Source organism: Malurus melanocephalus, unplaced genomic scaffold (genome assembly GCF_030028575.1).
Source record: "Malurus melanocephalus ecotype Western Australia unplaced genomic scaffold, MMel_1.1 scaffold_505, whole genome shotgun sequence".
Lineage (NCBI taxonomy): Eukaryota > Metazoa > Chordata > Aves > Passeriformes > Maluridae > Malurus > Malurus melanocephalus.
Window position 1 is genome coordinate 417,272 of NW_026623737.1, and position 25,743 is coordinate 443,014.

General features: G+C 47.2%; 1 protein-coding gene across 1 annotated transcript; it reads right to left on the bottom strand.

Moving 5' to 3' along the window:
- Positions 1 to 5,685: 5,685 nt before the first annotated feature.
- Positions 5,686 to 24,361, bottom strand: GOLM2 (golgi membrane protein 2). Its single transcript, XM_057381321.1, has 9 exons — positions 23,670 to 24,361; positions 17,909 to 17,963; positions 16,831 to 16,933; positions 15,695 to 15,785; positions 14,702 to 14,843; positions 14,396 to 14,476; positions 13,956 to 14,057; positions 13,184 to 13,357; positions 5,686 to 6,898 (listed from the first exon to the last, which is right to left on the bottom strand). Exons 1-9 carry the CDS (start codon positions 23,994 to 23,996, stop codon positions 6,825 to 6,827), a joined length of 1,149 nt encoding a protein of 382 aa, XP_057237304.1. The 5' UTR covers positions 23,997 to 24,361; the 3' UTR covers positions 5,686 to 6,824.
- Between the last annotated feature and the right edge of the window lie 1,382 nt (positions 24,362 to 25,743).

Genomic DNA, 25,743 nt, shown 5'->3' on the forward strand with positions numbered 1-25,743 from the left:
TCTAATTTAGCAGGAGAGAAATCCACACAGGTGTTGTGTTTCCTGGTACATGTTGACTCCCTGCTTAGCTTTTGAACGTGGATCAGATTATAGAAGTCCCAGCTCTCTAGTCACCTAAAATATTTATTGGCTTGTTAAACAGAAGCACATCTGCTGCTGTGAAGCCAAGATTTGTTTTAGAATTCTGTCACAGGATTCTACTAGTCTGTCTTTAGCAGAAGACACTATAAAGCTAATTTTACCATAGAAAAGAGGTCATAGGAAGGCGGTGGAAACAGCGCAGTCCTCGTTCAGAACAGGTAACCATATTCCTTTAGAGCATTCAGGTATTTCTTGTGAATATTTTGTGGAAGATCGSCTGTCAAAAAGGTTCGTTTGGACATGTTAAAGCCTCATTGAGATGGTTTGGCAGTCCCTTAGGAGGAACTTGTATGGCAGGATAACTGTGTGATGTCTCATACTGTGAGCCCAAAAGGACATTCACTGATACTTAGAAAGTGGGAGTTTTGGGAAATGGTGGGTGGAAACACTCTCTCAAGCTGTGTAATTAAAATGAAACGAGCTGCCAGAAGAGATGATCCAGCAAGATTTAAAGCAAGCAGGTATTTGTGTGAGCACCAGCACAGCCAAAAAGACTCTGAGAAGAGATGAAACATGTGACTCAGGGTTCAGRCTGATCTTTACGGCAATGAGGACTGGCCTTTTATGTGTTATGGGATATCAAAATATGTTTTTCACAGCGCCTTGTGCTCTCTCTGCTCAAGTTCTCTGATGCTGAATTAGGGAGAACGGGCCAGACTGGCAGGAAAGGGAATATGGAAAATCATCTTGCTGATGGTGTTGCTGTGCAGGGAGAAGTTCAAAGGTCCCCTGCTGTACCCTGCTCCCCACTGATCACATCCCTGTACCTGAGCACAGCCTCTTCTCCGTGTGTGATGTGTAAAAGCCCTGTGCCAGCACACGGAGCCTTCAGAGCTTGGAATGTGTATTTGGGCCAAAGAAAAGGCTGTGTTGGCAGCAGTGGGCWTCCCCCTGCCAGAAGATTTGGGCTCCAGTCACACTGAGACATTTGAGGAGCATGTTTGCTTCACTTCACAGAGAAACTGAAGGGGAAACATGCAGTTGTCAGACCATTACCCCTTCCTGCCGTGGGGATCCTGACTGCTCCTTGAAGGCCATTCCTCATGGTTTAGGATTTCCTCTCAGCTCTTTCCCTGAGTCTTGCCGGACCCTTAGCTCTGTGTTTACACATCATATAAACTCACATGCTCCAAGTGAGTTCCCTGCTTGTGCGGAGCTGATGTGGGGGGAGTTCACAGTGTCTTGGGCAGCTGTTTGCAGCATCTGTAGCTGAGGGCTGGGTGGAATTTATTGAACTTTCAGTTTAACTTCAGTATCTGGCACTTCTCAGCAAATTCTGCGTTTTCTTTGGGTTTATATCTTACTGTTGCCCGTTTCCAGTGCTTGCTGTTTCTTTTGCCTTTCTGAAGGGAATCAATTCTGTTGGATAGGTGRCCAGAGTTAAAAGAGAAGCAGCTCCCAGGCTCTGCTGCTCCTCCATCCCCGACGTCTGGRAGCCAATCTGGCTGTCCAGGAGCAGCTCCAGACTCGCTGTTCTCGCTGCAGACACTYCAGCTGACAGCAACAGGGATTCATCTGCTCCTAGTCCCCACAGAAACACATGGGAATGAACCTTGTGTTTGATCTGGCACAGTGCAGCACTGGAGAGTGGCATGAGACATTCCTCCAGGGATGGAAATGCACAGCCACATGTGGTCAAACCCRGTTTTGGGAAGTTGAACTGTAGATTATCCATACCAGTAATCCCAGTGTGGCTGCACAGGGCTTCATATAGGTTGAGGAATTAGAGTATTATGGTTTCTATTTTGGCATGAAGTAGTTCAGGCATAAATATCATTACTGTTTCTGGCGGGCTTGAAAATTCCACTGCACTCTCATAAATAGGAAGAGATGGCCCTGGCTGGTTTTGTGGGTTTGTTTTTCTGTTTTATTTAAACTGCAAAAATCTGGTTTCCTCAGTCCTGGATCCAGCTGCAACAGCAGGATACTGCTCCTCCTTTAAAGTGCCCAATCTTACATTTTCTAGTTCATCACAGAYAGACTTTTGATCCTATCAAATATTTTGCTCAGTCTCCTCAARGAAGGATCCCAAGTTACTTTAATGGAAGTTCCATACTTGGGTCACAGGTTAGTRAAGCTCTGTGTATCTCCTGGAGTAGGGTTTACAGCTGACAGATTCATGGCATGTGGAAATTCTCCTTAATAGGGAKAAAGGAGAAAGTTTTCAAATCCAGAATTTCTTCAGAGATGTGTATGAATGGTGAAATTGGTCCTGAGCTCTCAGCTCTCCAAAACCTCCAAGTGAGCTAGCATTGTTCAATCTAGCTTTCTCTGGTGTGTGAACTGTAAACAKGGGCAGTATTATAGAGAAGAAAACCTTTCTGTGTTTTACTGCAGAACCCTCACTCACGAGCTCTTTTCTCCTGCAGGCTTTGGATCTCCCACTACTGCTGGGTTGTGCAGTATGATAACGTTTAATAAAATCTATTATCTTGTGTCTGTTTGGTTTTGTCACTTCAAAGTATTTTAAGCTCTTTATGGCTATTAARATGCTGAAAAATGTGGGGGTTTGTTTCATCCAGAACTGGGTTTCCACTTCTGACAAGATCTTGCCCATCAGTTTGGTTTTCCTCATTTTTAAATTAAAATGGGTTCATCACYGATTCTTTGTTTTTGTGGAAAGCATGTGACTTTGGGAAAACTTTCACAGAGTGTGTTTGCTGAAGAACTCCAAAATTGGGCAGCTAGGACTGGTTGGAGTAACTGGAGTTGTTTCTCTGGCTGTTGGGTGGAAGTGCCTGTATTTCTCACACTGCCTGAACTCATCCCTTAGCCTTGGCAGCTGAATCTCAGCTCCCTGCTCCTTGTTTCAAATGCATTGCCTTGTGGATCCAAAGGGATTTATAACTGGAGCCTCAAATTCAGGTCTGGGTGCACTGCTGGAGCTACCTGGACGTGTTGGTTAAAATCTGGGCTGGGCCGTGGTAGGAAGAGGCTTTGTCAGATTGCTCCAGACCCTGGAATGTGAGAGCCGGTTGGAGTCCCAGTCTCGCTGGGTGCTGAGGGAAGCAGCTGCTCGAGATCTGTCAGCGTTGTCTGTGCTGCCATTGCCATGGAAACGGGAGTTGGTTCCACACAAACGGCACAGGGATGTCAGAACTGCATTTTCAAAATAAATCGAAGCTGGTTTGTCATTCTCAGTGCTCAGAGCCTGAGGGGTGCAGCAGAGCCCGGCTGCAGGGACAGCTGTGTGCCTGTGAATCCAAAGCGATTGGTGTTTCTACAGAATGGGCTGGTGTTTGATAGACCTTCATTAGCATTTATTGCATTCASTTCTCTTCCATGTACCCAAAGCCACCCTAGACTTACCCCCTGTTAGTACCCCACCCCCCACCGGACTTGGGTTCCTCTGTATTTTGGAAAAATATTTGGTTGRAGGGTAGCCCATGGATCTTGGTGGGAACACTTTTAAGGATTTTAATAATCCTATGTAGGTCTCCAAGCACTTTGCCCTTCATTATTTAGTGATCCAATCTTTAAAGAATTTYTTTTCTAAGGGAAATTGTTCTGTCAAACAACTTTCAGTTTAGTAAAAAAAAAGTCGAGAAGGCATCCCTGGTTTTGAGTCACGTTCCTTGATTTTTGGTTTGTAGTGCCTTTGTTGGAGGTTCTGAGCCATCTCCCCTCTTGCACACTTGTGCCTCCTCTTGCTTCCTGCCCCCACCAGTCCTACCTTCCTGTTCCCGTTTCTCCTTCAGGCCTGCAGTTTTCCTAATGCCCTCCTCCTCATGCAATGCCAGCAGGATCCAGGTTCTTCCCTTACAGCACATCAGCTTCAGGAGAACTAGAGAGGGATCAGAGTCTGGTGGGACCCTTCTGAGGGCACTGGCCATTCATTCTGTGGCGTGTCAAGKCTGATGGAGAGCTGGATGCTGCTCAGAGACATTTCCATGGACCTCAGCAATAAGAGGACGGAATACACCAAGGGATATGGGTACACTGAATTCAGCTGAGTGTCTTCACAGAGCTGCAAGAATGCTGAAATAGTCCTTTTCCCCTCCAGGATGGAGCAGAACCTGGCCTACCTTGCACCAKCAGTGGCCCAAGGGGAGTATTGTACAAGTGGCTACCAAAGCTGGAAGAACAAGGCGAGTCTGAATCATCAGCCAGGTGATAAGTCCTGGATAGCTTGGAGGATCCCTGTGCATGGAGAAAYTGGGAATATTGGGGCTTGGATGGGCAAACTCCTCCCAGTGAAYAAGGAATGCCTGCAACCATCCTGATGGCTCAGGACTTGTGTTCATGTTGGGTGCATGGGTAGGATGTTTTGTAATTAACCTGGCTACTGCTCATGTTGGAATTCTCTAGGATACAAACTGGAATCTACCAGCAGACCTTCAAGTTATAGCTCAATTGCACAGAATTGGCCCAAGCCTGTAGGAATGCTCAGGTTTACTGCAGACAATGCAGGGGAAGAAGGAATAGTGGAATATGCAGGAATGAAACTCTGGCCAGATTCAGCAACGAAGAGCAGTGGATCAAAACCAGAGTCACCTTGGGAAGGATGAAATGCTGCAGAGTTGTCCTTGAGTATCCAGCTGTACTCYGGGAAAGATGCAGTGGACTCCAAGACACAAAGATTATGGCTCAGAGGGAAAGAGAAGCCAGAATTCAGAGATGAATCAGCATTAAAAAAGCACCTGATGCAAAGGARCTGTGATACTTTAATCCCAGAATAGCTGGGGTTGGAAGGCCCCTCTGGAGATCATCCAGTCCAAAAACCTGCCAAGGCGGGGTCACCTGCAGCAAGTGACACAGGGACGTGTCCAGGTGGGTTTGGGGTGTCTCCAGAGAGGAAGACTCCACATCCTCCCTGGGCAGCTGTTCCTGTGCTCTGCCACCTTAAGTTCTTCCTCACGTTGAGGTGGAAGTCCTTGTGTTTTAGTTTCTGGCCATTGCTCATTGTCCTGGGTGGGTACCACTGAACAGAGTCTGGCAGCATCCTGTGACACCCCTTGGGGATATTTGTATGGATTGATGGGATCCCCTCTCAGTCTCCTCCAGACTACCCAGGCCTAGCTCCCACAGTCCTTCCTCATTAGAGAAATGCTCCAGACCCCYTATCAACTTTGTGGCCTCCTAGACCCTCACCAATAGCCCTTTGTCTTTCCTGAGCTGTGAAGCCCAAACTGAACACAATACTCCAGATGTAGCCTCACTAGGGTGAAGCAGAGTAATCACTCTGATGGAAAAAAAACATGGAATGCAAAGAAAAAGGCAGAGAAGGAAGAACATGGAGCAACCCAGCTTCAGCACAGGAGCACAAAAGTGATGGTCCTGTTGATAGGCAAGGATGGGAAAAGCAGCTGAAGCTGTGAGTATAGTATCATTTAATATAAAAATTTCAGAAGTAGCTCTTTAATTTAGGGGCTTTCCCAAGCTGGGCCATGTGATGCTGCACTCCTTCAGACAACACGAGGTTCAGCTGAAACCAGACATGGCATTGAGCTGCAGTTTCACTTTTTAAATGCAGAAAACTGGGGGGAATTTTCTTTTGCCATTGACACTTGAAGTAGTAATAAATTGTCTTAAAAACCTGTAACATAATTGTACAAGCATTGAACTTTATTTAAGAGGTTCACTGACCTGGCAAGGAGCAAACCTGACCCATGACTGCAGCCCAGCACCTGAGCACAGGGATGAGTTCAATCACCCTCATCAGGGCCTACAACCTGAGTGCCCAGGGAGAGCAGGGGGAACGATCCCCTTGTTCCCACCACTGCAGAGCAATGGAATCATCTCCATCAATTCTAAAAGTGCTTGAACACAGAATACAGAAAAGGGTCTGACTTACAGATCTGATGGAGAAAACCACATCTGATGGGATGTGGTACGTGTTTAGGATCAAGGGATCAAACTGGAAATTAACTGGAGTGGCTGGACCTGGGATGCACACTCTGGGACAGCACACCAGCACCTACAGCATGTTTACCTGGGTAAAGGCTGGTCCTTCCATCAAGGGGTTGACACGGGTGCTGGAGATTTGTCTCTGACTCACATACTTGCTGTCTCTAACACAAAGGTTTCCTACAAGCTGCCAATTATTTGTATCTTACATACATTTTAAATCAAGCTATTAGTTGCACAACTTTTTTGGGATGTATCAAATTATGCAAGTCCTATGATAGATTTCCAGCTCTAACTACAAGATGTGGTCATTATACAGGAGTTCAATGGGACATGGTGCTGGGCTGCAGTGAGGAAGGAGCAGTTACTGAACTGTTCAGTTCCCAGTCCCTCTGATGTTCCATTCTCACCTGCTGTACAAAACCCAGCACTCGAGAGCAGCAGTTCTGCCACACAGGTTGGGATTGTAGAAAAGGAGTCCTTGGCTGTACATGGCTTCCACAGTGGCTTTGTTACATCAGATACAAACTGTACAAGTTCTCCAGGTTCCAAGTGCTCTAAACGGCAGAAACAATTCAGCCTGTGTTTATAGACTGGGTTTAAGTGTAAAGATTATTTCAGGTAAGGAACAGGCTGAGTAACCAGCTCCATTATGGGTTTAATACAACCTGCAATAGTACAAATATGTACATATGTACAGAGTGGGTCTTCTTCACCTGCTGCTGAGCACACTCGGCACTTGATCCTCAGCATCCTTGGAAGTAGGAAACATGAGTAAAACTGGTTCAGTGTTGAAGCACCTCAAGTTCCTGGGTAGAGCTCTCTGTCATCAGGGCCTACAGGATCCCATCGCTGAGGCGGGACTTGCTGTAGTCCCCCAGGTCATTCTGCAGGTCTCGCTCCTCATCATCTGCAATTACAGATTGTAATTAGATTACAATTAAAATGATCAGATCAGATCTGATGTGGTATCACTGACAAAATATCAAAGTGAAGTTCCCCGGGACATGCTGCTAAAAGGCACAGCATCAGCTGGGGCTGATGATGGGATGGAGCCAGCAGGGACAGGATGTGTGGCTGCACTTCCAGGCCAGCTGTCAGCGCTCCAGGTGGGCATCTCTGGCTGCAGGGCAGCCCCACCATATACACTGCCTGACTTCAGACACTCCAGCTGCTGGGCTTTGAGACTGCCTATCAAGCTTTCAAAATCCCCCACTAAAGCCCAACTGCTGTAGAAAGATGAGTTGACACTGTAAGGCTTCATAGAGGCTGGGGACCTCTCAAGGACTAGCACAGGGAAGTCACTGAAACCCCTTCCGGACCAAGGGCTTTCTCCCATCAAAAAGTGAAAAAACCCCTGAAACCTCCTTTTTTTTTTTTTTTTTTTTTTTTTCCCACAAATGAGCTTCTCCTGCACCTCAGAGCTATTCCTTTATATCAGGAAAGACTCTTGTTCACAGCAAAAGAAATCCAAGTTGAGTTCAGCTATCTCCCACCAGCTACCGAGCTGCCTGGAGTTGTCCACATCTTCATACCCACCACCTCAGCAGCCAGGCAGTGATCTGAGGGGCTCCTCCAGCTGCAGAAGGCTGGAATGCACTCTCCATGACACAGGTTTGTTCCATAAGAAAATGCCACCMCAGCACCTGGATACCCGAGTTACTCCCCCTCCACCATTCAGCCACTGCTAACACACATTTTAGAAGCTGCCACTTTCAAACATCCCCATGTCCTTCAGCAGGTGCCTGAGGAMAGGAACCAGCCAGGCTGGGTGCTGCCCTGCCCCAAGGAACATCCCCCAAACTGGGTATTTTCCCTGGTAATTYCAATCTAAGCCTGCACATTCCTAGAGGCAACAAAAACCACGTGGAATCCCATGGCTTTGTGGCACATGCCATAGGCTTTGTTCAGCCTGATGCAGAGCCGGGTGATGTTTTCCTGACAGTTTTTGACAGATATTCTCTTTCTTTTTTTTTCCTCCCTAAACAATTAAAACCATCCTCCAACCGCACAGTTCTGCCCTCTCCTGCCCTGCAGACAGGATAAGCCCTTAAGCAGTGACTTCTGGAATCCTGGAAGCACCACTGGCCACACTCAAATCACAGCTCAAACCAATTCAACAAGTTATTAAGGAACAAAAGAACATTTAGGAAATGTGGTTTGAGGTAGCAATACACTCTGCTCAGATCATCCCTCAGGAAGAAACTTCCAGAAGTCAGCCTTTAATTTTTACTAGCAGCTACTGATMCAGCCTGTCTATACAGAGGCACAGAGGGATTCATCAGGAAAAGGATCTTCCCCAAGTCCAAACTCCAAGTCACCAGAGCAGGGACCTCTCAGGGACCCCACCTGGATGAGAAATGGTTTTATGGGGTCACTGTCAGTCAGAGCTCTATTTTTTCAAACGCCACTCAAATTGCAAGTTACACAAGCACAATCTCTGGGTTTTTCAACCACTTAGAGCTGGATCACACCCATCCTTTCCCAAGSAGCATTGGGGAATGCTGCCCACATCACTGTAACTGTTCATGGCACACCTGCTGCCTGAGCCATCAGCTCCCCTGTGAGGATCCCCACAGCCAGGTACTTACAGAGCTCTGAGGGCCAGTAAGAGCTCTATGGGATGGGGACAGGGTGCTGCATCCCTGCACCATGTGGCAGCCACCTACTGCCACCCGAACAAGAGGGTGCAGCCAGGTGGGGGTCAGGCTCTGCTCCTGGGGAACAAGGGACAGGACAAGAGGAAATGGCCTCAAGCTGTGCCAGGGAAGGTACAGGTTGGATGTAGAGAATATTTCTTCACAGAAAGGGTTGTCCAGAGCAMAGGCTGAGTGAGTCAGATGGCACCAGCCAGCACAGATTCAGCCASAGTTACAATTTTCAGAGTTGCATCCTGAAGCCCAGGTAAGGAACTACTGCAGAAAGGAGCTGGCCAGCACCCACCACTGACTGAGGRGAACAGGACTAAACCATAAAACTCCCACCCACAAGACTCCCAAGGTTTGCAGGGCTCAGGGACACACAGAACACCCCGCATTSCCCACCCATAACAGCACAGCACCATCAGGAGCATGGCTCCCATGGCCCCAGCATGGACAAAGACACGGTGAATCAGAGAATCCCAGGATGGTTTGGRTGGGAAGGGACCTTAAAGCCCATCATGTTCCACCCCCTGCCATGGGCAGAGACTCTTTCCACTGGACCAGGCTGCTCTGCATCCCCATGCCTCTGTGTAGCTGCCAGACCGGATGAGCAGCCACCAGCCCAGGGACCACTCGCCAGAGAGACAGGCGTGACACGGAGCCCCCTGCAAGTGCTGAGCACAACGGGCACAGAAGAGGCTGCAGCTGGAGCAGCAGGCACTGCAGTTCATTATTAAGTTAATTAATCACCATGGGTTCTAGTCCATCCCATTCTTTCACTTGTTCATGAGTTTCAGACTCCCAGCCCAGCCCAGCCTGCTGACACTGCACTTAGCTGCATGCCCACAAAATCAGCTACTTTTTACTGGCTTTGCCCATTTATTTTGCTTAGATGCCAGCTAAAAAGTTATTAACTTATATAACTTACAAAGGTCAAAATCAGGGGGCCTCTAGGATTTTCATCCCATTTCCTACTTTTTCCCCCTCTTTATTTTACACTTTCATTTAACTGGAAATACACTCCATGTTTACACAACACTGTCACCCTGCAGATATACAGGCCTGTCACAAACATCCCCCAAAMAGCTGGATGTAGAAGGTAGACAAGGCAGGCAGAAGCAAACGAGGGAGGCGATGCAGGAGCTGCATGCAGGACAGGGAATGGCCATGCACACACAGGTGTTAGGCAGCACTGGATCAGGAGCTCTGAGGTGGGTTAGCAGGAACACCACAAGCCTGTTGAATCTGTGTACAATGCACAAAAGTGACACCTGGAATCACCACCTAAGGCCTCACTACACACCAGCTCCAGGCAGGTGTGACAACAGCAGGAGTCAAACCACAACATTCCTCTATTTGACAATTTAGGAATGTCAAGGCCCAAAACCCTCCCAGCCAGGGGCCAGAGCTGGGGGTTTGGGTAAATCACATCGGGAATTTAGAGTCTTGTTTTTCCTGGCAGGAACTATAAACAACTGCAGTAAGGTGCCAAAACCCTCTCACTCAAGATTGTTGCATTGTTGCTGTCCCACAGAGAGTGAGACCAAATTTCAAGATTCTTTGCTGTGTCAGCTAAACCAGCGAGGCTTTACACAAATTCAACAAGTAACTCAGCATGAATTTATCACAATGGGATGGAGGTAAGGCCCAAGCTCACCTTGGACGTCTTCTTCTCCACCATCACCATCCTCTTCCTCATTGTAAGCCAGCTCGGCCTGTTTGTCTGCCTCATACTCACCCACGTTCCCATCATCCCCATTATAATCTGCCAGTTTAGAACCCTGCTGCGGGTCCACAGGGGATTCATTCTCATCAAAGAACCGGCCTGTGGAGTAGGAAAGGAGTGAGTCAGCAGCAGAGAGGAAAGAACAGGGAGATCCTATACAAGAGGAGATCGCAGTTGGAGGCAGTCAGGGTCGGTGGTAGCTCCAGCTGGAGAGAAAGAGGGGGAGAAGGGACAGGGCTTGGGCAGGGGTTGAACAAGGCTCATGGAGCACCTCCATGCGGGAAGGACGTGCTCTGTCACCCAGCACTCAACCTTGTGACACCTGACTGTCCCACGCTCCTCTCTCCACGGGCAAGGGCTGGAGTGAGCACCCAACAGCTCCACCTTGGACTGCCCACAGGCAGCTACACAAGGTTTCTCAAAAAGCACAAAACCCTTCCACTTGCTCAGCACCCACTTTTCCTGAAGCCATGGAGCAATCCAACGCTGCCCTGCTGACTGGCAATGCCTGCAGGATATGCCCTGTTGGCATGGGAGGGAGCCCAGCACAGGCCTGSCCTCAGCTCAGAAACTCATCCAGCTGGCTTTACACCCTGCTTTCCTATTAAGCTTTAACGGTTCTCAAAATGTCCCAATTCCAGTATTTTCATCATTCAACAAAAAATTAAGCATAGTTTCAGATCCTGAAACAATGCATAGGAAAAACGAGAAATAGCTGGAAATATGTMATGAGTAATCACCCAGGCACACGGTGAGAGATTACTGGTGTAATGTTGGCTCAGAGCTGGCRTTTAATGGGATACAGGGAGATGTCTTCCAGCCCAGGGCTTGAGGGAAGCAGCTCTGAGTCTGCAGGGGTCATAGGCCTGGAAGATCATGTATAAATTAAAAAACCAGGATTAAAGTGTGATAAAATCATTACACACTGGGCACCAATGCTGCCAGGGCAGGTGGTGAGTGGTTCCCAGTGGAAGCAACGAACAGAGAAGTAAAACTGAAGAATGATTTCAACATCAGGATTAAAAATGGACAGATGCAAAAGTGAAATTATTTCCTAAAACAATGCRTATATAAAAACCAGGACAGATGCCATACCATGGTGCTTCTCTGTATGAGGGGAGTGACAGCAGAATCACACCTAGTGCAGCTCAAATGCACAGAAACACCAGTTTCAGGTGTTTTCATAAAACAAGCAAGAAAAAACCCCACAATCTGCTCAGAAATCCGAAGTTCCATGCACTACTCATTGCCTGTTCATGTCTAATTGAGTGATCCTGGCTATTACTGTTGGTATTTTTGACTCTGCATTATCGACAAACCCCAGATAGGACAGTGGGATTTGCACATGTTTAACCCAAGCCATGGAAGACAAAGGCATGTACCCAACTTCCAGCAAGAACAGCTGGTGGATACACCAGAGATACTGTGACAAACAAGAACTGAATGAATTGAAGTTGACAGAAGAAAAGGTTAAAGTGTGATGAAGAGATCCCAGGAAATGCAGCAGGCCTACACAGGCTACATAGCTCAGGGTGCACAGTCTGGTGAGCCCATCCTGTCCCACACCCTGCGATGGCAGGGACAACTTCCATTATCCCAGGTTGCTCCAAACCCCATCCAACCCAGCCTTGGACACTTCCAGGGGTACAGAGGCAGTCACAGCTTCTCTGGGAAACCTGTGCCAGGACCTCATCATCCTCCCAAAGAAGAATTCTTTCCCAACATCCCATCTAGCTCTGCCTTCTGGCAGTGGGAAGCCCTTCCCCATTGCTCTGTCACTCCAGACCTTGTCCCAAGACTCCTCTCAACTTCTCTTGGAACCCCTTTAGGGACTCTAAGGGGTCCCCAGACTCCTCCCCAGGTTGAAGAGCCTCACCCCTGCACCCTCTACTTCAAAGCTCTCAGTTGCCAAAACCCAGACAGGCATTGCCCACAGTGGCAGCTGCAGAGATGTGCCAGCACCGTGCTAGAGCTGGGCTCCTCCACCCCTCACCAGGGGTGAGTTTGTCACCAATGCACCTTTCTGAACAGCCACTGACCATCAGGACAGAAACCTGATACAAACCTGGATTAGCTATATCCATTAATGATAAAATCTCTCCCTCATCATACCATTAAAATGTACAATAGGGAGTTATTCCAAAGAGAAGAGACTAACAGGGGACAATTCCTGACTCTCAGGTACCCCCTCACAGCCTACAATGGGGACATTTCCTTCACAGCTGCTCTCTACACAACTACTCCACCCCCCATTTCATTTGTGACCAAGGAAGAGAGATAATCCACTAAATGAAATGAGAAGCTCTCTCACTCCAGAAGCTCCTTTGATAAAATAATGAGCCTTGCACACCCCAGGCTACACAGAGTGGAAGCCAGGCCTGCCCAGGTTCCATAACAATTTGTAATACACCTGCTCTCAYTATGTCACAATCTTCCATGAGTTATACTAAAACAACCGAAGTTTTCCCAGTTTTGGCTTGAATACTTACAATATTGTCCAAAAGACCATAATGAAGTCAAGTAATAAAGTGAGTAACTCAGCATCCCGCATGTATCAAAGTYCTGACTTAACCAATTTAAATGTGCAGTAATTTCCAAAAGCATCTTAAATCCCAATAAGGAAATAATTTTTTTWAATGACTGAATATACACCTGAAAAAAAACACATTAAAGCATATCTTTTACCCGGGAACATATTGTATTCCTTCCCAGACTCCCTCTCCAAAGCCACCCTCTGCAATGGTCCCTATTTTCCAGATAGGCACTTAGAATAGAAAATGAAGGGATTTTTAAAATATATTGAAGTGTGTGATATTGGCCAACTTACTTTGCTTCATCTTCTGCAAGTCACTAACTCGGCTCTTTGGGATTTTTATCTGGTCTGGCTCAATTTTGTGGTCATTCTGGGTTTCCAYGTTTTCTTCAAAATTCAAATGCTGRAGAGGATTTGGAGGGATCTGCTTGACAGTGTCAGTGTTTCCATCACTGTCACTGGGCAAACCTGAAACATTAAAATGTGAAGTTATACAAAGAATTTTTGCAKGACAGGATCGGAACAAGACCCCCGTGGTACAGGTATAACCTGACATTCTAYGACATTAAAGAGACTTGATCCATGAGTGAGCATTTTCTATGCATTTGTCTCTTTTCTAACTGCAATTCTTCCAAAACGTTTCACTCATGTCATAAACCTTCCCCGTGTCACCCTCAAATGAGCTGTTCCCAGGCACAGGAAGACACAGAGCAGGTGACAGGAACACTGGTTTATCTGACTGTGACTACTAAGAGATCAACAACCAGTCCCTGAGCGAGTAGTGTAGCCCTAATTAGTACCCTAAGGAGGAACACTCATTTCAATTACTCTGTCCACTGGAGGGACCTTGAAGCACTTATCTTTGAAAYRTSTAACTCAAATGTAGCTGAAATTGGTCAAAAGGMTYAGAAATTACTGGAGTGGASGGTACAAGAAGAGATCATACAACAGCAGMCCTAGTGCCTCAGCTAGGTAAGAACACAACCTTGGATCCTGCAGAAATTTATCCTTGGATTTCTTCTTGTAACCAAAACATTGCCTTGTCACCTGCTAACAGGAATTTTACCTGGTGCCAGGTTTGGAGCGTGGGGCTGTTCAGTTGGAAGATTCATAACAGACTGATGACCTTCAGGACTTTTAGGAGCTGAAATAAGTGGCTTCTTTAAAGCTAGAACAAAACACAGGAACAAGAGCATTAACATGAAACAAACACACTATTTACCTGGTCTTGCTCTAACAATCCTGTAAACTTCTATTTTTTTACAGTCTTCTTAATGAAAATATAAAAGATGAGATTTCAGGAGGGGCATTATCCAAGACATTCCGTTTTGAGAATTCAAACCTCTAAAGCACAGAAGAAATGATCTGATTTTACACCCCACTTGAATTTTATTACCACAGAGAGATTTTAAAAGTCTGCACTCACTATGAACCACATGGTGTTCACACACAACATATACATCACCAAGACCCAAATGTGAAAGAATGGAGAATATTTCTCCTAACCAGTGGGAGTATCTTCAGCTTTAGCAGGGTCATTATCTTCTATTTCAGGCATGCCTGCATCTCCTCCTGGTTTGATTTTMTCTGCAAGACAAGGAAAGGATATTCTGCCTTACTAACCTTTCAGTCTGAACAGTGAATTTCCCTCTTGAGAAAGGCTCTAATTTAGAATGATCACTGCAGCTAATCAAGTTATCTGAGCCAAACAATTCCTTCTTCTACTTCAGAGAAATGCCCAGTCTGGAGGCTGGCAGAGGATGCACCACAACTGGCCCATTTTCTATCAGAAATGCCCAAAAATGGAAATACCTTTRCCATCTGCATGTTCTGAAGGCTCCTCATTCTTCACTATGTCTTTATTTTCCACCTCTGCAACCGTCTCAGGTACTGCCTGCTCACCATTGCTGGGACTGACTGCAGTGTCTTTACTGGACTGAATTTTTTGTGTGGCCTGTTGGATCAAAAAAGGAGACAACATTAAACACTTCCCTGGAAATTACTACGTCCTCAGATTCAAGATTACTTTGGGTAAGCAAAATTGCATTTATGACTTCAATGATCACCAAAGCAAGAAGCAGAGCCCTCAATGCATAAAGCTGGACCCTGGGCATCTGGACACACATCTGGACAGAGAATGTTCAATAYAGAACAGCTGCAAGACATTTCTACTGCCATACACAGGGGTTAAGTACACACAAACAGGTTAAGGTAACATCAGCCTTAAGCCTCAGGTCAGAGCCTTGAAACAATTCTAGACTGTAAGAGAAAACGTGACTGAAATCTGCTCTTAGTCTGACCAATTATTTGAGATGTTTAYAGACAAAGTAAGGAAACAAAATTTTAAGTATCTGTTTGCAGGAAAGTGGCCCAAATTTTACTGGCAGCTCTATTCATGTAATCACACCCTTAATACCATTCCAATACCATCACAATTTGCATCACATTAGCACCTYGAGGCCACGGCAGAGCTCAGGCTCCCTCTGCAATAACCTGTGTGAGGCTGTGAGGACAMAGATCCCACCCTGGAGAGCTGAATAACAATATGCATATTACAGGCAAGGACTGAAATCCTCAGCAATGACATCATGGAGAAAGGAGCAGAGCAAAGAATTTGGCCTCAGCTTCGAGCTCAGTCCATTGAGTGAGACAATAGGCAGATTTCTTACATTAACACCCACTTAGAGCTGCTCAGGGGGATACTGAACACAAAGTTAGGGAAGAAACATCCCAGGCCTTCACATCTCTGAGGCACACAGCAGGCTTTGGGCTCTTCTCAATCAACACAAACTTTCTTGGCATTACCTTTTGTTCCCGTGCWATTTGGTCCATTAATTTCTTGATGTTCTCTTCATGCTGCAGTCTCATTTCCTTGATCTGCTGCCCACACTGCAGGCTTGAGGAGAAACACACAATTAGTTACACTTCATTTGTTGGATCTGCTCTCCCAGTAATAAAATAAGGGAAAAAATAGGAAGTGGCACAAAAAGCCAAACCTGAGATATAACTAGAATGGTCTGTCCAAAAAGCCTGGTGCTGGCATGTGTATGGAGTGGGAATGGACTGAATACAGAAAGAAAGCAGAACTGGAAAAAACAGGCACAGGGCAGAAAAAACAGTAAAATAAACAGAATGGCCTTGAATATAGCTCCTCCAGAAGCTGGAATGCAACCAAAAGGTCAAGCTCCATCGTTAATCTGTCCGCAAATATTAATTCCACTGGGAAAGCAATGTGTCTCCCCTGGCTGTCAACGGAGAAGGCGCACAACTTCCACTATCAGTTACTGCTCTCAACTCAAATAACACAATCTGAATACACAGCAAGGTGTCCCAACTTCCCCAACAAGCCATGACGACAGACCAATCACCAAAACTCCCATGCCCCACAAACGATCAACATTGCACAGAAACAACAGTTTGTGTTATGTCAATGTTTCAGACGCTTTCTCAAGTGTTAAGTCTTCCTCACTCCTCAAAGCTGCAGGAGTATTTGCTCTCCCTGTTTCTCCATCATCAGCTTAAAAGGCTGAAGTCAACTTAAAATTTCAATCTACCCAAGGTGCTTTCAGCCTCAGTTGAAACAACTGAAATTACACCACTAGAAAGGCAGAAATTAACAATGCTGATGACACAGGACTGTGTCCTTTAAACTCTTTCACATCTTTGTGAACTAATTCTCCATGTGATAAAAAATACATTGACTTAAAAATGCAGAACAATTCCATTAAGTCAAGATTTTCCTTAGCTCCTATCTCACGTTGGGGGAAGGACTACAACACCACAAAGAAACGGAACTGGAAAATCTAACTGCTCAGGTGCATCACCAAATGAGAACATTCACATTTGAGGATCAGCAGACACAAGAGTAATTAGCACTTTTTAGTAAATACAGGTCTCCACCACGCACCAATCTGCAGTTACCAACACTCCTGAGGACATACCTGTCATATTCCAGCCTCCTTGTCAGGTATGTGTTGTTCTTCTTGTACTCGTGCAGCTGATCTTCCTGGCGGATGAATTCCTGCCGCAACTCTGCCAGTTGTTCTAGGCCAAAAAGCAAAAAGCAACATGAATACAGAAAGAYAGAAAAAATGCCCCATGGCAGATACAATTTCCAATATTGCTAAGTAAGTAAGAAATTGCTCAAGTTTCATGTCTAGACATACTTTAAAGATTCTAAAATCAATTTGAAGAAGATGCCACTTTACTCATGTATGCCAGATGGCAGCATGAATTGGACACAAATTCTTCTGATACTATGCCAAACCCTTAAATGGTTGTTTACCTTTGCATTCAGAAGCCTTGCACAATGCTATTTCACTTATCTTTTGGAAGATTATCTTTCCTGAAAGATTCTGTCACTCTGAGTAACACAAAAGTGCTGCCAGGTTACTTCAGGCAGGATGCTCAAACTCTGTTTGTCTGGCAGTAGTGTACAAAAGGAGGCAACTTCCTGCTATCCATAAAGCCAACATGGATTTCCTGTCTTCAYAACTGCTCTTGAAGTTCTCCCTGCTCCTCAGGCTACAAATAATGAAGCCTYCTACTATTTCAAGCTGTAGCTACACGGGTAGAGGCAGAAACCACACATGTTGTGTGCAGGCATGTTCACATCTGAGCATGTTCTGGCTCACTCTGAAGAACTCTTGAGTGCAGCAACACCACAGGCATTATAATCATGTCTGTACAGAACTTCAGAGATGTTTCCTGAACTTTTTCTAAGCCAGCATAACCATTACAGCRTTTTTGATCAAACTACTAAACATATATTTAGCCATGAAAATTATTCTACTGTCTTGTAAGTCAGCATGGCAGAACACACATTCCTTCTGCAGCAAAGTCAGTGAGAACAAACTCTGCACTTACCCATACCGTGTAACAAACAAATACAATGAGATTTCACCTCATGGGATGTTCCAGCATCACCAGATCCTTCATTTAAACTGCATTCTGCAGCATTTAGGCAGTTAAAATGCACAAYTTCAGCCTGCCAAATGAATTTGGCCATGAAGCCCTCACCTTTTAGCCGATGTATGTCTGCCATCTGATACGAGATGTTGTTCTGCAGCTTCATCTGGAAGGAAGAAAGGGTTGGATAAATACAGGTGACCAGCAGGCTGGGGGGAGGGCTGGGCTCTGAAGACTCAGGTGTGTCTGTTTGCTTTGTAAAACCAATGCATGCAGAGGATTATCAGAGTGACGTGCATGAAGTTCCTGTAAATCTAAGCAATGTGTATTTTGTGATCTGTGACATCACTAAACTAAACACTGTGTTCAGGCTTTGCTAATGAGGGCTTCMATTTTAATTCCAGAACATATTTATATCAAAAAAAAGTAGATTGTCCAGACTAAAATAAATAYGCTGCATCCTGATACTGCAGGAGGGACTGTAAACAGCTAATGTGAAAGCACAGGTGGATAAAAATAAACACAGCATCAACAGCAAAACAAATTGTTACCTAAGGTATATAATATATAGAACTGTTTAAATAAATCTTTTATGTGTTGCTATCTAACACCCTAACATACATTTTATTTTGAGAGGGAATCTCACACCAGYAAACTTCAACAATAGCTTTTCATATGGCATTTTTAGTAAGGAAAAAAATGGCTACAATAAGTAAGAAATGCATGTACACAAAGCCTTGAAGTAAAGATGCTTTGTCTTGTTACATAAAGACAAAAAAACCCAGAAGGAATAAAGAGAAAGGTTTGTGTGTGGAATATCCTGAAAATGTGAGTAAAAATCCTCTCCTGCCCTCAGGCACTCGGGTGSTGTGGTTGATTTCCTTGCAGTTTCACAGCAATACAAAGGGTAACTGCATGCAGGTGATGAGCAGGACTGTCACGCGTGGGTGACAAGGTCAGCATCACCTCTGGGARCAGCACACTGCAGTGCCAACACAGCCACTCAGCCAGGGCACACTGGGACATGCACAGGGACACACAGACACACACACGGACACAGGGGCTGTTTCAGTTCCAACCCCCCAGCCCCTGAAGTGTCTGAGTCAGTCACCTCCACTTCCTGTCAAAAAACCCAAAACACATCTGCCCTGACTTCAGGACTTCCCCACCCTGTGCCTTCCCTTTTATCGAATTATTCATTCTTTAAATATATTTCCCAYTGTGTTTTTATTGTTACAAGAGGAACTCTGGTCAGGCTGATCCATTTGCCCAATGTGGGTATGATCAGGCATTCCCAACTTGGAACTCCAGCCATGCAGGAACCTCAGAGATGGTGCATTTCTGCAGCACACACTGTACACAGAGCACACATCTGACAGCTCCCAGCACACAACAGAGGTTCTTTGGGCAGCAGARTTTTTGTGCCAGCCTGCAGGATCCTGGCTTATCCCAGGGGGGCAAACAGGAGTGCAGGCAAATTCTGTCCCAGAACAAAAGCTAAGAGGGTCCTGGTGCATGGAGAGGCACCACCACAGCTCCCACCTAGGACAAGACACAGGGCTGCTTTCACAAGGCTTTCCCCAAAAAAATAAAGCAAGTAGAACTGGAAAATTAGGGACAGAGCAGAAAAAAACAACAAAATAAACACGATGGCCTTGAACATATTTCTTCCAAACCCTGGAACATAACTGCAAGGTCCAGCTCCACAGTTACTCTGTCAGCATTTATTAATTCCACCAGGAATGTGATCTTTCGGTAACCTGAGCCCCCTGACCACAGTGCTCTGATATAGGGACAAAATTACTCTCCCAGGGACACTCAAGGAGCCTCCTGGCACGTCAGACCCACGTTTGCCTCACGCTCTATCCACCAAGAAATTCAAGGCCCCTTYACAAAGCAAGACCCCATCAGTGACAGCCTGGGTTGGACTTGCAGTTTCACCTCAAAAGCACAACTGGCCCTGCAGCAGGGCCACACAGGGAAGCAGGAGACACAAGTCACCACCAAGCTCYCCACCCACTATGCCAGCTCCCCCTCCAACAGGGGACAGGGAAGCAGGTACACACAGCAATTTGTTGTGTTGATGAACAATTATATCCTCCTATTTCGCAGAACCACAGGCAGGCAACAATCACATTTTCCTGTCTTCCACTCTAATGCAGTTGTTTCCCAAAACCCAATAAATCTACAAACAAAGAGATCGTGGGAAGTAGCAGAGTCTGTTTTCAGACCCTCAGCTATCTGAATTCCTCACACACAAACCCTTCCCACTARCTCCTGCTCATCCCATAACCATGTGCATGGCTAGCCGAGAGCTGCTGTCTGTGAGCAGGAACTGCATGGGAATSTGCTGCACTTTTATCACACAATCTTTCATTTTGGTGATTTTCAGTTTCAGAGAGAAGTGACAGAATTTATATCCAAAACAGCTCAGCTGACAGCAAACGTCCCTCATCTGAAGGACAGAAAAGGAAGAAGGTTTTTTATGATTCATGGGATCTGYTCCACCTACACATGCAAAACCCACACTCCAACGTGCCATGGCACAGGTCCAGTTCTTGCTGGGCCATGTCCTCCTTCAATCTCGACCTGTTTTTATTGCTGAACTCACAGGTGCTCCTCAGAGCCTTTCCAAGCAATTGGGATGGAGAAAATAAACCCTCTCTAGCCCAATGAGCCCTGCACCGGAAAAAAGTATCAGAAATCCTGAGCACGGACATGTGGCAACCCTCCAATGCTGTCAAGAGTTGTGAGTCTTGCTGCATAACAACTCCACATTTCTGCTGTAAAGCTACAGCTTTGCAAACTGGGGAGTTACTGAGTTTTGGCAACAAAGAACAGATCAAGCTGCTCCCAGTAATGTTTGACTGAGCTTCATCCCAAGCATTTCTGGGCAGCAGGTAAGGGTAGGGCTGTGTTCCACACCTGGCATGGCCAGCAGCAGGTATGGAATGAGAGGTGCTTCCTGCACGCTAGGCGCCTGCCACCTGGAACCTCTCCACCACGGAATCCTGCCAGTCACTTACTGCAAATGGATGTGCAAAGCTATGGAAAAACCCCAAAGCCTAATGGCACACTGCAAAAAAAAAACATGGAATACTCAGAAAGCTGATGCAGCACCTGCCCAAATTCCAGGACAGGCATCTCCCCTGTTTGCCACTCACACAGAGCTCCAAAAGAGAATTCCTCATTTGTTCCAAGGTCCAAAAGACCCTCAGGAGATCACCACAGGGTGACAGGAGAGAATAATTCCCCAGAATTCATGCTTTTTCTGTTTCTTTTTAAATGCAAGACACCAAGTCACACTCCCGCATTTGCTCCCAAGAGCAAACAACACGCTGGTGCAGTGTGACAAGCTCATTCCACAAGCAGGGACAGGGGAGAGCCAAGGGTTTGGCCTTGACTCCAGAGATCCCCGAGCCAGGGGACTCCAGACATCCCTAAGCCAAGAGGAAGCTGCTGCAGAAACTGGAGTTGCCTCAGCACTGGGAAAGGCACTTGATTTATGTGACCACAAGGCAAAGAACCTCAGCTAAGGGACAAAGGAGAACAAAGCAGAGCTGACACTGAGAACTACCAGAGCTGAATCTTCAAATAAGTTWTCCATCAAATGAGCCTGAATTTGTTGGGATCACTTGATGCCGGTGTTGGGATTTTGTTTCAGCTCCTGCATTTCACAAAAGGACTAAGATCACAGATAAAGAGTATTTTGGTCAAATAGACTTTCCAAATTCTATTTTGAGAAGGAAAAAATTATCGTTCAAGCTGTTTTCAGTCAGACACTCTATACCTACTACTCTTTCCTTGTGACAGACATTCATTCTCTAAAACAAAGTTTAATTTTCTACTCTCAGAGAAGTAAGTCACTTGAAGTGTTTTAGAAAAAAACCCAAACATTGCCACTGAGAAAAGACAGTGGCTTACATGGGAAGAAAAAAGGCCAGCRCCTGGTTTTTTATAAAATCCCGCTATTCTGGCCTCTTAGGGCACTCTGGACATTTTGAACACAAAAGAGAGGATGTTCAAGAGCTATGAGCTCACATAGCCTTAACTGGCAGCTTCTGGAAGAAAGAAGGAAGACAGAGAACACACACACTGCAGGCAATTATCAATAAATTTAATTTGGGAGGTTTACTAGGCACGTTTCTCTTGCTGCCCTCCTGCTCTGTCCTGTGCAATGTCACACTCAGAGCACCCAAAGCTCAGGCAGATCTTTGGGAACACCACAGTGGYGGGCAGGCAGGGGCAGCCCAGCAGCACCTGCTTGCAGATTGTGCATCTGAGCAGGCCACAGCTCCAATAACCATTGCTGCACCCCCTGATTTAGACCTAAATCTTCTCCCTCAGTGTCCCACAGGAACACATCACAGATTCTTTTAAAAATACAATTTTTTTTGCATTAAAAGCACACCTTGCCATGCAGCCCAGCAACTGATCACAGAATCCGTGAGGGTAGAAAAGTCCTCCCAGACCATGGAGTCCAAGCTGTGGCCAATCCCCACCTTGTCACCAGCCCAGAGCACTGAGTACCATGTCCACGCCTTCCAGTCCTTCCTTGGACACCTCCAGGRATGGGGACTCCACCACYTTCCTGGGCAGTTCCAGTGCCTGACCACCCTTTCCAGGAAGCAATTCTTTCTGAATTGTTCCTGATAGCTTACCTGAATCCTGCCAGGGGAGTTTTACACCCACAGGCAGTTACACTAAAACAAGCTGACTGCCCTTTTGCAGACAGAAGGGGAAGTATCTTGGCTAAACCCCAAATGCTTTAGAATCACTGAATCACTGAGGCTGGAAAACACCTCAAAGATCATGGAATCAATTTCATATCCAATTGGACTTTTTAYTGCAATCTCAGGAAAAATAAAAATTAAAAATACGTATGCTGAACACACAAAGGGCTTCATTTTAACAGTTCAGTAGGGAACTTTAATACCAACTTAATCAGTTTGAAGGAGACTAACTCTGGAATGGTGCATGTACTTATATAGCTTTTTCTGTGACAAGTACATGCATTTTCTGAGGCTGCTCATTGAATGTGTGATAAGAAACGGCAAGAAAAACAAACCTAGCCAGCAATAACCCTGGAGAGTGTGACATTTCCATAAATCCTACTGTGAGAACAGTGTTCAATGAGCAGAGTGATGACCTGCATGCTAATAYACCCCGCATCCCCCCTGAGCAGGACTGGTGTGCTGAGCCCTGTGAACCGCCCAATTCAGGACAGGTATGAAAGTGGAAGCTGAGGCATTCACTCATCTTCCACAACAAAAGAAATCCCCAGGTCACCCCCACTGAAAGGGCCAGCTGAATTTTCTATGAGCTTGACTTCTCCAAGCCAAGGAAAATGACACGTTAGTCAGCAGCAGGGTTGTTGTTTTTTTTTTTCCCAAGTACACGCTGGCAGCATAAAAATCAGAGTGTGCTGTACCAGGCATTCCAAGAGGCAAGCTGAGGGTGCTACTGAACACCACACTGGTTTAATTTCCCTTGAAACTGTAGTTTTACGGCTGTATCTGTTTTTTTCACTGATCACAAAAATAATCAAGTAATCTCAGCAGAGACAGAAGGCTACAAAAAAGACCCAAAACGTAAATTTGAAAAAGCCGTCTAGCAAAGAGTGGTCTCTCGGGATTTTCACTGTTCACAGAGACTGGACATCTTCAGCTCCTCTTGGGTTCGTTTTCAGAAACCCGAGTGTGCTGCAGTTGTCCCAGCAGCACCAAACCTGCGCCTCGGGGCCTTGATTCACTCCCGGGCTGCAGARACTGCGGGGACACCTTGGGCAGCCTTGGGCAAGCGAGGACTAACAGTGCCCGGGCTGAGCCGCCCCTCAGGGCACCGGGACCCCCCCGCCGCCCTCTCCCCTTACCTTGCCGTCCTCGCACCTCTTCACCTGGCCGTCCCTGGCCTGCAGCTGGCTGCTCAGGTGGCTGTAGTCCGCCTCCTTCTGTTCCAGCTGTTTCCTGTGCGAGTCCACCTTGCCCAGGAGGTCGGAGTTCCGCCGCTCCAGGCGGCCCCGCGCCACCTCGGTGCGCTGGGCCTGGCTCTGCAGCTCGGCCAGCTCCTCCCGCAGCAGGGCCTGGCGGGACGCCGCGTTCCAGCAGTGGAAGGCGAGCACGGCGATCACCGCCAGCAGCGCCACGAGCACCAGCGAGGGCAGGCGGCCGCCCCGGCGGTTCGCCCCGAACCCCACCATGGGGGAGGCCGAGGGCGAGGGCTTCAGGGGCACCGGGGAGGGCGCTCAGAGGGGCCCTAAGGGTGCGAGGGGATGTGACGGGAAGGGAGTGACCTGAGGGGGGGATGAGGGAATGAACCGGGGAGGATTAAGGGGTCCCTGGGGAGGGGGCGTGAGGTGGGGGGAGGGCTAAGGAAAGGGAAGACGCCCTGAGGGCGGCTGGGTAGGGGAGCCAGGAGAGAATGGCGGAGTGGAGAGTCCGAGAGGAGCGGGCAGAGCCAGCAGGGCTGTGCCGGTCCCAGTGCCGGTCCCGGCCGCGCCGCTGCCGCCGGGCCGTGATGGACCGACCGACCGACCGGCCGAGCCGCCACCGCGGCGCCCCGCCCACCGACCGCCCCTTCCGCCTCTCGCGAGAGGAGCCCGCGGAGCTCTCGCGACAGCCTGGTCCCTGCCCTCAGGGCGGCTTGTACCAGAGGGACGAGCCGGGTGAGGGGCATTGCGATGGAGTCGCGCTAGAGGGTATTAAAAACCTCCCAATGTCGCCCCCTGCGATGCGCAGGGACGCTTTCCATTCTCAGAGCCCCGTCGAACCTGGCCTTGGACACTTCCAGGGATCCAGGGRCAGMCACAGCTTCTCYGGGCACCCTGTGCCAGKGCTTCACCATGCTGACATGAAACAGTGTCTTCCCAATATTCCCTCTAACCCTCCCCTCTGGCAGTGGGAAGCCATTCCCTGTGTCCTGTTCCTCCAGGCCCTTGTCCCCAGTYCCTGTCCAGCTCTCCTGGAGCCCCGTTGGGCCCTGGAAGGGACTCTGGAGTCTCTCAGGAGTTTCTCGTTTCCAGGTGAGCCCCCCCAGCTCTCCCAGCCTGCTCCAGGGCTGAGGGGCTCCAGCGCTGTGGGGCAGGAGCATCGTGGGCTTCTCAGCCCCGCACCTGGGATGTGCTCCCTCAGGGAACAAAGCGTGTCCTCAGAGCGAAGTGAGGGGGTCAATCATTTGTTTTATATGAAACACTCAGATAACGCTTTTAATCCCGTGCAGATTCCATCTCACCCCATTATTGTTGCTGTGCCGCTGGTTCTCATCGGGGGAAATGGGACACAGAGCTGGGCTGAAGCATGGAACCAGCTCTGGCTGCAGCTGCTCCCTTGGAGTGAGCGGAGAGATCACAGCAGAGTCAGGCGTGCAGGTGTTCACCCGCTAAGAGACTTTGGGCTTGGCTTTACTCCCTGTGCTGGKATTTAGTGGCAGTTGTGCTGTGCTGCTGTGGCCAAGCACCTCGGGCTGCAGAGGTTCACAGTGAGCTCCTGGGCACAATCCAAGTACCTCCAGCTGCAAATGGTGTGGGGAGGATGTGGGAGAAACAGAAAGGGATTGGTTTTCCTCCTAAAAGAAGTAAAAAGAGCAATGTTTAAGAAATAAGGTATAAAATACCTTCATGAGACACAGCATACATGGTGCAGAATGTCAGCTGTGACAATGRTATCACAGCTTTCTCTTTCCCACTTGATTCCTTACCTTTCGTACCAATATTTGCACTTCAGCACTTTAATTGCTGCTACACTGATAGCCCATTAATTTGCCARCCTGCTCTCTGCAGATGGCAGTGCAGATTCACATTCCAAACCCAGCACTGCAAATGTTCCTCCTTGTGAAGCTGGATAGTTCCAGGGTTTGAGTCTGCCCTGTTCAGCTTGTTCCTTCCAGCTTGTTCCTTCTGGTTACGCTTGCTCTGTGCTAACGTGACCACTGTGAGCCAGAAAAGGTTT